At 32.7% G+C, this 14,821-nt stretch overlaps 1 protein-coding gene across 2 annotated transcripts in view; it reads right to left on the minus strand.

Moving 5' to 3' along the window:
- LOC111627871 (structural maintenance of chromosomes protein 5-like) overlaps nt 1-14,821 on the minus strand; it is a 36,618-nt gene that overhangs the window by 7,584 nt on the left and 14,213 nt on the right. For both annotated transcript variants that reach the window (XM_023371535.1, XM_023371534.1), the window contains exons 9-21: nt 12,610-12,688; nt 12,397-12,514; nt 12,153-12,307; nt 11,866-12,074; nt 11,601-11,781; nt 11,465-11,526; nt 11,314-11,380; nt 8,245-8,346; nt 7,967-8,158; nt 7,754-7,876; nt 7,551-7,676; nt 7,380-7,475; nt 7,075-7,302 (exon numbers count right to left, since the gene is read on the minus strand). In XM_023371535.1, coding sequence (XP_023227303.1) covers nt 7,075-7,302; nt 7,380-7,475; nt 7,551-7,676; nt 7,754-7,876; nt 7,967-8,158; nt 8,245-8,346; nt 11,314-11,380; nt 11,465-11,526; nt 11,601-11,781; nt 11,866-12,074; nt 12,153-12,307; nt 12,397-12,514; nt 12,610-12,688 — 1,738 coding nt within the window. The remainder of the gene's footprint in view (nt 1-7,074; nt 7,303-7,379; nt 7,476-7,550; nt 7,677-7,753; nt 7,877-7,966; nt 8,159-8,244; nt 8,347-11,313; nt 11,381-11,464; nt 11,527-11,600; nt 11,782-11,865; nt 12,075-12,152; nt 12,308-12,396; nt 12,515-12,609; nt 12,689-14,821) is intronic.

Genomic DNA, 14,821 nt, shown 5'->3' on the forward strand with positions numbered 1-14,821 from the left:
TTGTGCATCCCAAATTGTCACCATTCCAAATTCATTTGCATTCAAGTCATTAAATATATCTCTAGATGATGTTGAATAGGAGTACTTTAATTATGACTGCCAGAGAAACCACATTCCAAGTCCCTCAATTGGAGAATATTTCCACAACAAATCGAACATAGATCTTGCATCATGTTAAAGTCCAGACTTAATGCGGGATGGTTTGCTTTGGGATGTTGAAAATAAACTTTCTTGACTTTGCTTTATAACGACCCAAAAAATCTAAAACAACTTTCAAGCATGCTTCGACGACCCTTAACTGTCGACATGGACACAGTCTGGAACACGAGGAAAAATTAAAATACGTGCAGAGAATGGAGGAAACATATAGATAACTTTAATTAGCGTGCATAGGGAATTTATATTCAGCATACAAAAGTTAGAGGGTGATATCAACTTTTGGTCATCCTGTATTATCAAAAGAATCTCAAGGATTATATATATTAGAACAGTAATGCAAAAAATACAATCCTCCTAAAATCATTAAAAAAACATCAATTTAGAATAGTTTTACATAATTGAGCTTCTGTTAGAAAATAATTGCAAATTTTTTTGTTTTTCTTAATGACAGAACTTCTTATGAACAAAAAATTTCAAATTAATTGAGTTTGATTGCCTTTTTCTACTTTATGAGATAATAGATTACACTTTTTTGTCGCTGCCCTACTTTCCTGTGACTTTTGGATGTTGAGTTACAAAGGATAAAACATCTGCTTTTATTATGGATTTAATTACTTTGTAGAGAACCTTGCAGCTTCTTTCCGAATTTGCATTTTCCATCGAAAAAATCATAACACGTTTGGCATTCTGATGATTGGCGTAAGTGTCTTGCAATCGTTTAATATTGGATGTGTCATTCCTTGGGGGTTCTTTTCCCCAGAGACAGCCTTTATCAGCATGCATCAGGAGCCTGGACGCTCTGTTACAATATGCTGCTGGACCAACATGTCTCGATACATTCCGATTGAAGATCATCTCGAAATATCGAGGATTGAAATCTAGATTCCCAGAGTCCTCTTAACACTTTGGCCATTTGATCTTGATTATCCATTTTAAACAAATAGTTCCAAAAAGTGCCACATTTCTCCATCAAAGAACAGGACGTTTTAGGGTCTTCCTGACAGAAAATACAAAATTTTATTATTTTCCATAATGGATGATGGGAGCATATTGAAACAAAGTTCAACTTCAACACCAGATCAGATTAACGTAATGTGTAAATTATAGGATTATACTGATTAGTTTTTTCCTATCATCTTTCTTACAAATGGCAATGCATAATTTTGTTTTTTGCTAAATAACTAATGGCTAGAACAATTATCTAGACTTACACAATAATGCTTTCTAGCACAATTATTACAGAAAGAATGCAGAAAAAATTTGACGTTAACAAATCGTGTCGGATAAACAAAAACGATTGCATTTAAAAATAATTTTATTTGCAATCAAATATAAAATAAAAACTGTAAATAATTAACATTTTGAACACCATTCACTCGATACCATTCAACAGAACAATAATTAATGAATGATTTTTTTTAATATTAAAAACTTGTACAAAGTTAGAATAATAATTCAGGGTATCTACAATTGAGTGACCAGAAAACATGAACCATAACAGATGAATAGATTTTTTTATAACAGGTCAAAAAGTTACACATGACTAAAGTTTTTAATACACTTTGAAACAAGTGTCTTTAGCGGCAAGAATATGTTTTGTAGTATACTGTACTGTACCTCTATCATCAGAATCGTCACCTCAGCCATCTGGCACTTTAGCTCCATGTCATCAATGACCTTTGTGTATTCCATCCTTTACACAAACAAAACTGGAGATGCGAGATCTGGAAAATGGGGCTAGCATGGCATACATAAACCAGAAAACTTGGCTAAGCAATTTGCATATGTGCAATCCCGGTATGTCAAAATAGTAAAACTTTTTGAGTTTCTGTAGGCCCATTTGGCACGAAAAACCCATCTTATGACAACTATTTGGGTTAAGTATTTAAATCAGTTGACAAATTATACACTCCCAACGTGAGATTAATTGCATTGCTACATTTACTAAATTATGAGGGAGAGTAGGAAATAAGCTTTACTTTGTCAGAAAAACAATAGGAAAGCTTATTTCCCTACTCTCCCTCATAATTTAGTAAATGTAGCAATGCAATTAATCTCATGTTGGGTGAGTGAACAAGTGAAAGTCCAATGGTGCCAAGTCCAGACTGTATGCAGGCTGGGGAAGAATTTTCCAGTGCCAATATTCCAAAATAACCACAGTACCATGTGCTGTATGTGGTTGGGCATTATTGCGCAGAAGAATTCCCTTTGACAATAACCCCGGCCTTTGGTGACAAACAGTGAACTTTGGATTCTGTAAGGTTTCCTGACGAGTTGTAGTGATTTTTGTTCTACAAGGAGTAAAATCAATCAATATGATCCCCTGGATGTCCCAGAATACAGTAGTGAGCAACATCCTTGGCTCTTGGTGTTTGATTGAATTTCTTGAACACAGAAGATGGATGCTTCCACATCATGGACTAGGCTTTGGAGACCTGACTGAAATGAAAGCTACTGTGTTTCATCTCCATGTGGCAATTCTTCATCATTCTCCACAAAGTCAAAGCATCGTCAGAGCAATTGCCATCCATATGGCATTGTAGTCATCCGTCAACTGATGTGAATTGACTTGCCACTAACTTCACAATAGCCCAGATGCTCATGAAGAATGTACTCTGCTGTCAAATGAGGGACATAAGATGCATCTTCCAAAACAGCAAGTGATACTCGTCTATCAGCTTCAATGTGTTGAGGAACTGACATCCAGCCATGAAATGCATGCAACTGTTGGAGAAAATACATCCCTTCCGTATAAAATGGAAAATTTATTTTCCACTCACTCACATATATTTTGTTGCAGTTCTACATACTTAATTATAAATGTGTACCAACACATTTATAATTAAGTATATAATTGTACATTCCCATCCACATATATATGTATTACAGTAGAGCGTCGATTTTCCGAAAGTCAATCATCCGAAAGAATTCCAGTCGGCAAATTTAAATTTTCGCCAGTGCTGTGGCGCTTTAATGTTTGGCTACGTCTTGGGCTACTCAAATATTTTACGTTTTTGATACTAAATTAACATCTGAAGTATAATTTTTTATTATTTTTATATTTTTCAATATACAGGTAACCCCCGTATAACACGGCACTTCTATAGCACGGATTCGCTTTAACACGGTTCGAGAATTGGTACCATCCCCCGTATAACACGGTACTTTTATAGCACGGATTCACTCTGACACGGTTCGAGAATTGGGTAAAACCCTCGTACAACAGGAAATGTAATAAATTTTTACGTACTTAAGTAATAATAGTTCACAAAAATTATTATTTTAGTAAACTATTAGTACTTAAGTATGTAAATTTTCTCTTCTTACCTTCTGTCGATACACGTGGTCCTTCTCGAAACTTGTTTCAATGTTACCAGATCGCGACACTTCTGCTTCTGATGTTGCCGAATGTTTTTCCCTTATTCCATACTTGCTTTATTCTTCATAAGTGCTTAGCACCATATAAGGAAATTTATAAAGACCTTTTAACTAGAAGCAAGCAATCTAAAATTACATACATTTTGCAAAAGGTAAAGCATGGATCTGAAGATAATGCAGAAAAATGCTCAGAGGATAAGGATAACTTGCCAAAAAGAAAACGCTCTCGGTTAATTAATAGTGTTTTTAGTGATGACGAAGAAAACATTGTTTAATTTATATTAATATGTATCACTTAAAAAAATTTTAATGAAGATATTTATCTTAATTATGAAAATATACTAGCATGTTTTTTAATTTTTGGAACCTAACCCTCCTTTTCGTATTAGTTCTTTGTTTCGTATAACACGGATTCGCATAACACGGCAATTTTTTGGAACGTAACTACCGTGTTATATGAGGGTTACCTGTATTTATTTTGTTTGTACAAAATAAAAAAATAATTTTTAACGATACAATAGTCTTTGTTAGGCTTAACATTGACGAAAATTCAACGCAAAGCGACATGCAACGGAGAAAAATTTCGAAATCGGATACGTTAAACTATTTTTTCGTACGTAAATCAGTTATCCGGACAACCCCAGTCCCCAATTGATTCGGAAAATCGACGCTCTACTGTATTTATTAATACTGAAAAAAAGCATCAGACTATCCATTTTGGACCAGGGACCCAAAAGCACTAGTCCCCAGTCCCCACAGGGCACAAACAGACAATTTGGAATGGAGCCTTAAAGACATTACATTAAAATAATAAAACTACTGGGTGATTTAGCCTTAATCATCCTTAAATTATTTTTTAAAACGTCTGATGACATAAATTTAACATCCTTATTTATCTATTTGGCTATTTATTTTTATTCTTTTGAAAGAAATGTATTTAATTTTAAGCAAAAAGATAAACAAATTATTGTTGTCACATCCCAAAATTCCAGTAACACACCAAATTGCATAATTAACTAGAAATAATGACAGTTATTAATACTTAAAATATGGAAAAACATTTATGACTCATACATATATAAACAATAATAATAAATGGATGTTATGACTAATAAACTACCTTTCCAAATGGTCAATGGTCAAAATATCAAAATAATTACAAAGCTGCTCAGAAATGGCATTCGACTAATTACACAAAGGAATTTTTATGGTCTCAAAGCCTCCTCACCCACCTTTTCATTTAAGTCGATCAAGGAGTTCAGTAGCCTCAAAATACGATTTATACATTACAAGACATGAGATTTGTTGAGCGTAAAGTTTTTTAGAAAGTAAGGGAAACAAAGACTGAGACACCAAATAAATACTTTGACTTTAACTGTTCCATTAAAAATTATAGCCAAATTATATGGACTTTCTTGGTTAAGGTGAAGTAGCAATAAAGTGAAATACTACAATGTCTGATTCTTGCTCATTCTTCCTCACTTATAGGGAGGCTTACTGAATGCAGCAGCCTATAAAGAAACAAGACTTGCCAACAGAAGAATAATATTTAAATCAAAAACTGTTTTCTTGCAAATCTTTCATCTCCTGCATCATTTTCTGAAGAATTTGATTACTGCAAGAAATGACTAAGTTACGTTAATTCGAAATAAGATGAGAAATTTTTATTCGGACACAAATCTACATACAGTCAATTAAAACAACAAAACTATATATATATATATAAACAGGAAACCGAAAGATAAATTACTAAAATTTAAAACAAAGTAAACATACAATTTAATTGAACAATAAAAATAGCATTGCTCTGTATAAATTTACAAACAAAGAATAACATCAACAAACTAAGGCATATTTTGTTCTCCAATATCCAAATTACAGAATTAGTTTTCTCTAAAAACTAAAAATTCTACTAAATTTTTTCCAACATTTTAAAATATTTATTTAATAAATATAGCTTTATACTGATATAAGAATTAGTTTCAATTTTTGGGGAAAATACTCAAATTATCAACAATACTAAACAGCTTTCAGACAGACATTATTTCTCTTCAATAAACAATCGACATGGGTCATTGCTATGTTTCAAAATTAATCTGATGGACGAGAATTCAACAAACTTTGGTTTATTCATGTGTAATGCCATGGTCACATTTTTAGAATGCCCCAGACAATGATCAAAATTTGGCAAACACGAACCCCAGACAAATCGGAAACGTCTGTACAAAATGCACACCCAAAAATGGCATGTGCTGACAATGCATGTGCCATTATGTCAAATGCATTGGCTATGGGTGGTAAAGTATTTGTATGCACATTTAGTAAATGATGCTTGAATATATTATACTTTATGATTGTGAATATTTACATAAGACAAATCTTTTGCCCAAGTGCAAAGACGTTCAAATTACCATGCATAGTGATGGTTTTAATAGAATCTTCTGCCTTGGTACTTGATACTTGTTTGTCTAAGTAAATTAATCAATTAAAATTTTGTTTTGTTTCTATTTTTAGAGAATTTTGGGGGAAAAGTATAAAGTGTTTAACTAAAATTCAAATTTCTATTATTAATGTTTATTCGAGACATGTTGCTGCCATCTACTCTTAACTAATTTTGAAAATTGGCCTAAACTAACTAACTTGTATATAAATTACTTAATTTATATACAAATGCCATTGACATTCCTCTATTAGTTTGTTATGTTGATAAGGTAAAGGGAAAAATCATCGCATTCTGTTTCATTTCTAAAACTGAGATATATGATAGAATATTAGAAATAGTTTATCTAATTTTTTTTAATGTATTTCTGAAAGATTAATTAACAAAGCAACTATTGCCAGATAACATTTAGGCCATAATACAGCCAGATAATGGTTAAACAAAGTAATTTGACCAAATATGTAGGAAGTAAGGTTTAATATGATAATTTAATCTAATCCAAATTTATATCTAATAATTTAGAAATTTCCAAAAGAAAATACCAGACTAAAGAGATCTGAACCCATACCTTCCATATGCCATGAAGATAGGTTAACAGTTACATTACCCGTATCTCCAGATATAAATAAGACCACACAATCCAGCAATAGTTATTTGGTTTATTGAATTATTTGGGTTGTTTTAATAAAGATTTATCATCAAATTTTCCTTAAATGTCATTATGTTTTTTCAATAATGTATTTGTTGCACACATCACTTTCAAGAAAACATGTAGTGATATTTAAGTGGTGGTAATTAATATTCTAACTATTTTTGAAAAACTTTTGTAAAGATATTTGTAATTTAGAGTGAGAGTTTGTTTCTAGGACAGACCATTCCATATCAAATGTTGTTCCAACCGTGTATATCACAGTTTTATACAGAAAAAATTCTAAACAGCAATATTTACTACTTAATATATATTACCTGTTGGCTACAATGTATTTCTTCTTAAAGTTATAATAAATCAGATCTTTTACTTAATAGTTCAATTACAAATACCATAACTAAATAGCTCTTAATTCTCAACATAATTTAATAAACAAATGCACAATTACCTGGTTTTCACTCTTGTTCAGACTAATTTCACCTGCACAATGCATCATAGACATGAAACGACTGAAGTTATTGTTTATTCTATTTATCAAATCTTCCAAATGAGGAAGCCAACACTTCTTAATTTCTTCTATTTTGTCCTTCAGCTGATCTAGTTTGTACTGTTTTTCAGTCAAGTCCTTCTCCAGTTGATTGATGTAGTTGCGTTTCTGCCGATACTGATGAACGACCTACACAGCAAAGTTTGGCATCGTACAGAGATTAATAAAAAAAACAAAAAGACAAAAATTATGGAAAAATATATTACGCTTTTGTCTTTCTCAAAAATGCAATCCGCCTTAGCTTGTTTCTCATGAATTTGATTGTCTATTTCGTCTAATGTTTTCGGTAGCCGATTAAATTGCTAAATGAGAGAGTCAGTAATTTTAATGTTGTACTTTAATTAAAATCTTTGGGAATTATCACATGTATTGCTTACTTCTTTACATTTTTCTGGCAGTTCTCCATTGCCATCGACACCGGTGATCTCTCTTGCCTTTTTTAAGAGATGTTCTGCACTGTTTCTTATTTCCATAACGGCCCTTTTCGTGACTTCCAACTCTTCCTATAAAAATTACGCGGCGTGCAAAAGTTAAAGCATGCATTTCTATTGTTACATAAAAAGCATTGCAACAGACCAACCTCCAAACTCTGTAGATTCTGGCTGGCTTCATGCAATTCTCTTTCAGCTTTCAGTTTATCGGCAAGCGTCTGAGAGTAATGGAGACTAACGCGAATTTTATTCATGGCCAATTTGATGCGTTGCTGAAATTTCACAAAACAAACAACTGATAAATAAGAAAAACTTTCCAATTACGTACACAAATATATAGATATTTTTTTAAATTAATGCACCTTTGAATGGCTGTTTAAATCTTGAAGAGCAGCACATCTCTTTTTGTTAATAGTTAATATCTGACTGGTAGCTTTTGCTGTCTCCTCTTCAATGTTGATCGCATCTCTCTCACTGTGTTGAATACGCTCCGTTTTCTCACTAATTTTCATCATTAAAGTTTTTGTTTTGTCTCTTTCGACTATTAATTCTTTCTATTTATTACAATAATATAAAAATTTTAATGTTTATCATTATAATATTAAAAATTTTTAAATCAATTGTTAACAATAAACTTTACCTTCTCCTTTCGTAATTTATCCTGTTCTACATAGAGCTGCTGCTCTTCTTGATGTAATTTATTAAAAACGATATTATCTTGCTCAATTTGTTGTTGCTTCATCTAAAGAATATTTAAATAATTTGAGTTATGGGTAAATAATAAATTTAGTTTATTTGAAATTTTATCAATTTTGCACTAACTCAAATTTTAACTTTTATACAATTATGGTCTTAACAAATTCCTTAATACAAATACTTTTCTATTCTAGATTCAAATCCAATTTGGATTCTCAAATTTTCACAGGCAATTTGATTTGAAACAAGATTGTAATGAGCTATTATGAATTATGTATAATACATTATTCATAGTAGCTAGTGTCTTACATTTCAGTTTAATTAATCTAAGTAACTTTTACTTTTGGACTATACTTTAAAAGTAAGTTTTAATTAAGTATAAGAAAATTCTGTTTAAAGATGAGATAGAGCATCATAACCATCTAATTTAATTACTAATTTTATTTAAGTAAATAGTTTTAAAAATTTTATAGAAAATGATGGATCTGGAAAAGATGCAAATTCACAAATGTCACATTTCAGATAAAACATTATCAGGTTAGTTAATTTATACTAACCTGATAACGTACTAAGCTATGTTATCAGTTACTAGATCTTCATCTGATCATATTTAATTTAGGATGTACTGTACATAGATTGATCAAATGAAATCCATTTGAGTAAATTTATTACAACAAATGAACAGTATATATGTCATTATGGCATAATTTAACAAAGCAATATATGAAGAAATCCGAATGCACTTTTGTTCATTAAAAAAAGCAAATGTATACCATCCACGAAGAACGATGTTGATTGGTCCTTGAATTATTAGGCAACTGCTTTCTTGATTTCCACATCAGAAGTAAAGCATTGTCCCTTAAGAGCTTTTTTAAAGGTTCAAACAAATGAAAGTCACATGGTGACAGAATGGGAGTCTAGGAAGTCTGGTGCAAAACCTCCCAACCTATTCATGCTAAAGTGTCCTGCACAGTGTTTGCAATAAGCAGTTAAACACTGTCGTGCAATAAAATCAGACCACATGATTACATGCCTGGTCGCTTATTCTTTGCAGCTTTATGCAGCATGTCCAATTTTGCATTTTAGTGGTTAGCATTGTTGCTCACGTAAGGGTCTTTGCTGGTAGACTTTAAAGGCTTTGCAATGTCAAAAAAATGTGTTCAGCAACAACCTTATAGGTAGAAGCCTATAACTTTTTTGTGTTGGTGAGCAGGGGTGTTTTGCTCATCTACTGATCAGCTCAAAGCAGTGGCACCACGTTTCAACCTTGGTTGGATTTTGAATAACTCCAACCACATTTTCATTACTCTGTGCCAAAAAGAAAACAACAGAGACAACCGATCTACTCCCTGCTTGTTCATAGATATATGCCTATTGTGTCCCATATGATGTCATTCTCCTCCCCTAGCACTGGACCATATGTCAGAAAACAACTGGTTTCATTTGATTAATCCTAATATATTTCACGTAGATTAACTGTCCCCCACATCAACTAGGCATTTCTGCCTCCAAGACCCTTAGTAGCTTACTCACTAACCATAAGCTTAACAAAAAATTTGCCAATTGGATGTATTTAACAACTTTATAACACAAACTTTTAAGTATCTAGCAGAAAAAATTTTTAAGCTAGTTTACAGCTTTTTATCAGATTTAAACTCAACCATTACAAATCCAAAAATTAAATATCCGAGTTCAAAAATGTTTAAATGCTACTTAAAAACAACAGAACATTACTATTCCTTTGTTTTGTGCCAGATGTTTAAAGGTGGTATTATAAATTCATAAGTTTACCTCAGAATGGTATTTACTGCATACACAATATAACGGAATTTACATTCAAATACATACCACAAAAATAGTTTATTCTTGGCTATTAATTCTACTTCAAATACACATGTAGCAAAACTTGAAACTCATAAATCAAAATATCACTAACTCTACACATTCTATACTTTTCCAGCAGTGTTTTAATCAGAAACAAACCTTTCAACCTGTTAGGTTCTTAAAGTGTAAGATCTCTAATCGTAGATAGCCGTTTAATATATAACAAAGAAATGGTTATAACAGTCGGAATGGACACCGGTCACGTCCTGCTCGTCTAACTGACCCGAACAAAAGACATCCCTGAATCGCACGCCCACACACAGGTGTAACTGATCGGTTCCAAATTTAACCCCATCGTTAGGTGGGGTTAAATTTGGAACCGATGGAAAACACCTGACCCATGGAAAACACCTGACCCAACACAACCCATTTAGAACCCTGCCTCAAATTAGATAACATTAGATAAATTAGAAAACATATATATTATGAAATTAAATAATCAAACTGAGTTCTAATGGCAGAACTATAACAGCTTATTTTAAATTTACAACATTCAAAAACAAATGATTTACATTTTTAAAATTTGATGTATTAACATGAAAACATAGAACAACATAATATTTTATTTTTTAATAGCATGTGTAATTTATTTTATTTTTTAATTTATGTTGTTTATGTTTTCATGTTAATAAATCAAATTTTAAAAATGTAACTCATTTGTTTTTGAATGTTGTATATTTAAAATAAGCTATTATAGTTCTGCCATTAGAACTTATATATTACAAAATTAAATAAACAAACTATGTTTTCTAACCTGAGGCAGACCTCTAAACGGGGTCAAAAGGTTTGTTTTTGATTAAAATACTGCTGGAAAAGTATAAAAGACGTAGAATAAGTAATACTTTGATTTACTTCAAATGTGTTTTAATTTAATCTCTAATAACAAATATATATGCTGTTTATTAGAATAAATGCAGTATATACAGTATGCATCATAAATTCACTTAGAAAGCACACAAGATGGAAATTGAATTATGACATTTTAAATATATTGATAAAGATTAATAAATTTACATGGACATCATTATCATCAAACTATTGTTTTCTTCCATTAGATGATGTATCAAGGATCAACAGTAAATTAAATCAATCATAAGAATAAACATTAATACTTTTAAAATTTCCTTACCTGAAGTTTAGATGTCAACTCCTGGTGCAAAGCCATGTCGGTGGATACAGTCAACAGCGTCGGTTTCCTTCGGTAAATTTATTTATTTATTTTTTATGCATTAAATTCGGCAAAAACAATTTTTAAACATGCTAAAATGTCTAACGCTTACCTGACTTCCGTACTCAGAACTGATTTGACATTTGGATCGTAACGAGAATATTTAATAGAATACTAAAAGAATCACACAAAAAATATTTACTTAATAATAAGAAAATATATTGTTTATATCAAAGTAATTAACTAACCATATAATAATCTGTATAAAATCTGCGAAATTTAACATCATTTAAAACTTGTTCTATATTATCCTGGGTATATTTATTACCAACAGGAATTTCGTGAATTTTGTACATCGTGCACAAGTATCTCATGATGGCATTGGGAGCAGTGAATAAATCTTTCAAATAACTATGAAATCCCCATTTTCTAGAAATAATAATAATGCATTACATAAGTCAACTTTTAATTTAGAAATAGCATAAAATAAATTTAACATTTGACATCAGTTACCTATAATATTCGATGGGTTTGGAGGGTACGAAGTTTTCTAGGGGAACGGACGGCGCGAGTACGGCACTTATCTTATATTTGAGATTGTCTCGAACGATATCCATAAAAACTTTTAGGTCGTCCTTATCTTCGAACACGAAGGCTGCCAGATCGTTAAATGGAATGTGCATTTCGACGTACTTGGCATTCTGCTGATCTATTACGTTAATCTATGGGTAAACAAATGTATTTTTTAATAGGTAACTTGTTCCTTTTACGTTATTCTGGAAAACGGAAATGGTTCTCACCTGTGTCATTATTGGATCATAGACAGGTTTTTTGAATTGGTTCTTATTTTTCCGAAGCCACACAGAAGCCTCGTAGGCGGCGTTGTGCCTCTGACGAAGAATATTAAATTTAATTTGGGCCACGTCTTGATTTCTCTGCAGATCTCGTTGTAAAGCTAAAAAAAAAATTAAGAAATGATATGCATGAACACACACAAATTATGAACACTTGCTTTAGAATCCTATTTAATAAAACAACACCAACTTTTAATTTCTCCATCCTTCTTCTGAATTGAGGACCTACAATTATCTTTCTCATTCTGTACCCTTAACAGTTCTTGAGATACTTTTTGTTGGTTTATATTGACTTCCTTTAGTAATGGCTTAATGTAACAAAAAAAATGATATTAATTGAATTAAATAGACATTTATAAGAATAGGTAACTTTACAGTTGTTAAAATTTCAATATACGGCTACCTCGATGTCGCGACTGTTCTGCATGATGGAGGCTAACTCATTCTTCATTCCTTCTAATTGTTGTTTCATTGTGTGGAGTCTTTAAAACACAAGAAATGTTAGAATTCTAGATTATGAGTAGTGAGAGAAGACATATTTACTAATAATTTTTAAAATAAATTAGCTAAGGTTATTTTTATCTCATGCAACAGGTGAAACAAAGCAAACTGTCCAAACATTCAAATGATATGATTTTTAACAATTTATTCAACTGTTAATAATTACAAGTGAGCATATGGATTACACTTACACTATATAAATACAGTCCTCAAAAGTGAAATTGCAACACCATTCTATCACATAGCCACATGCAAATTGCACAACCAGTAGAGGTGACAGAGATATGCGAATGATTACATTTGTATATGCATCCTGTCATTTGGTACCTAGTTTTGGGCTATAAAGACCAGCAGCCAGCACTGGCTGTAATTGCTATCAGCAACAATTTGCAGCAGCTTGACTTTCAAAGAAGCATAGAAAATCCCTCAAAGATGACAGCAAGCTCAATACCACCAGTTAACGGCTGGTAAACAAGACCTTATCCACCAGCTGCACAACCTGTTTGTCAATGCATGAAGTTGCCATACATGTTGAATACAACATTAATACCATCCAGTGATTTGTGACATGATGGATGCAGGAACATCTGCAAACACACTGAAGAGTGGATCATACCAGCATATGACAAAGCACATAGGCCAGTTGCCAAATGTCCCATCAAGATCCATTCATTATGGCACAACTGCCTGTTTCTGTCAACGGGGGCATTTGTATTTTTTCCAACAAGTTTCCTGAAGTTGGTTGCACCCACAGTAACCAACAACAGGGGTGCCATCATCACAACTGAACCAACAAATGGCATCAAGCGTTGTTTACAGATAAACTTTGTTTCTGAGGAGGAATGATGGCTGTTGTGGTATCCCAGGGAATGCAATTTGCCAGCCCTTTTCACCAAGCATCACACCAGCCACACACTGGCATCATGGTTTAGAGAGGCGTCAAATTCAATCAGTGGACAGCCTTAGTGCACATTTCCAATAGTCTGACAGCAGACCAGTGTGTCACATGAATTGTGGGGCCTGTTATTCAATCACTGGTGCAGGGCACACCTGACACGGTGTTCCAGGAAAAAAAATGCCCAACCACACGTTGCATGGCAAACTCTCATCAGCCCAAATGGAATTCACATCCTACACTGGCCGGATTTCTCTCCCATTGAACACCTATGATGACCTATTCTAGTGCATCTCATGTTGAAACAAGATGCACTGGAACCAGTACCACACACTGTAGATGACATGCACATCACAATGGATGCAGCCTGGCAAGAGATACCTCAGGCAACCATTAATTGCCTCATTGATAGCATGCCATGCCATACAGTGACCTGTATAATGCCCATGGGGGTCATATTCATTACTGAATAAGCAGGTGTCTGTTGAAATCTTTGTCCTTTTAATGATTTGTTTAGGTCTGTCTCTTCTACCGGTCCTGCAATGTGCAAGTGGCTATGCACATACCTTCAGGGTGTTAAGATTTCACTTTTCAGGATGTTGGATTATATACACTATATATAATCCAACATTTGTAAAGTACTATTTTTAATTTGTTGCTCTACAACGATATTTTTCTTAGAGCTGGGACCTAACTGGTACTTTACGCGGGTTCGCGTTTGTTAGTTGCCAGGCCTGGACTTTTAGCGTGCCCCGAAATAAATTAAGGACAAAGTTAGTCACAAAAAAATCTCAATAATAAATGTTTAATCAAGTTTAACCAATACTATGTACAAGATTTATAAACAAACAACAAATTTATTAATCAAAAATCAAATCACAAATCAACCCGACAAACTTAAGTCTTATTCTAACTTAGAACTATTCCCCTTGGAATTCCGACAAAACAAAATCCAATTCTTAACTTAGATACAAATTCTCTTATAACTATCAATCCTAACCGTCACCTCAGTTAATACTTGGAACCTTTTCTTCTACTCAAGACTTTCCTATTTCCAAATCACCAAAATCGAACCTTCAATCTCCTACTAGGATTTCCTATTCGACACCTATTCACTGCTACCAGCAGACCAACGCTTTCGGTTCAGGAGCTCACCTCTTCTGTCTTCACTTGAGCTACTGTACTTATAGTATGAGGTGACGTCACAGTTCTACTGTAG

Source organism: Centruroides sculpturatus, unplaced genomic scaffold (assembly GCF_000671375.1).
Source record: "Centruroides sculpturatus isolate CEXI.00-Female unplaced genomic scaffold, Cexi_2.0 scaffold335, whole genome shotgun sequence".
Lineage (NCBI taxonomy): Eukaryota > Metazoa > Arthropoda > Arachnida > Scorpiones > Buthidae > Centruroides > Centruroides sculpturatus.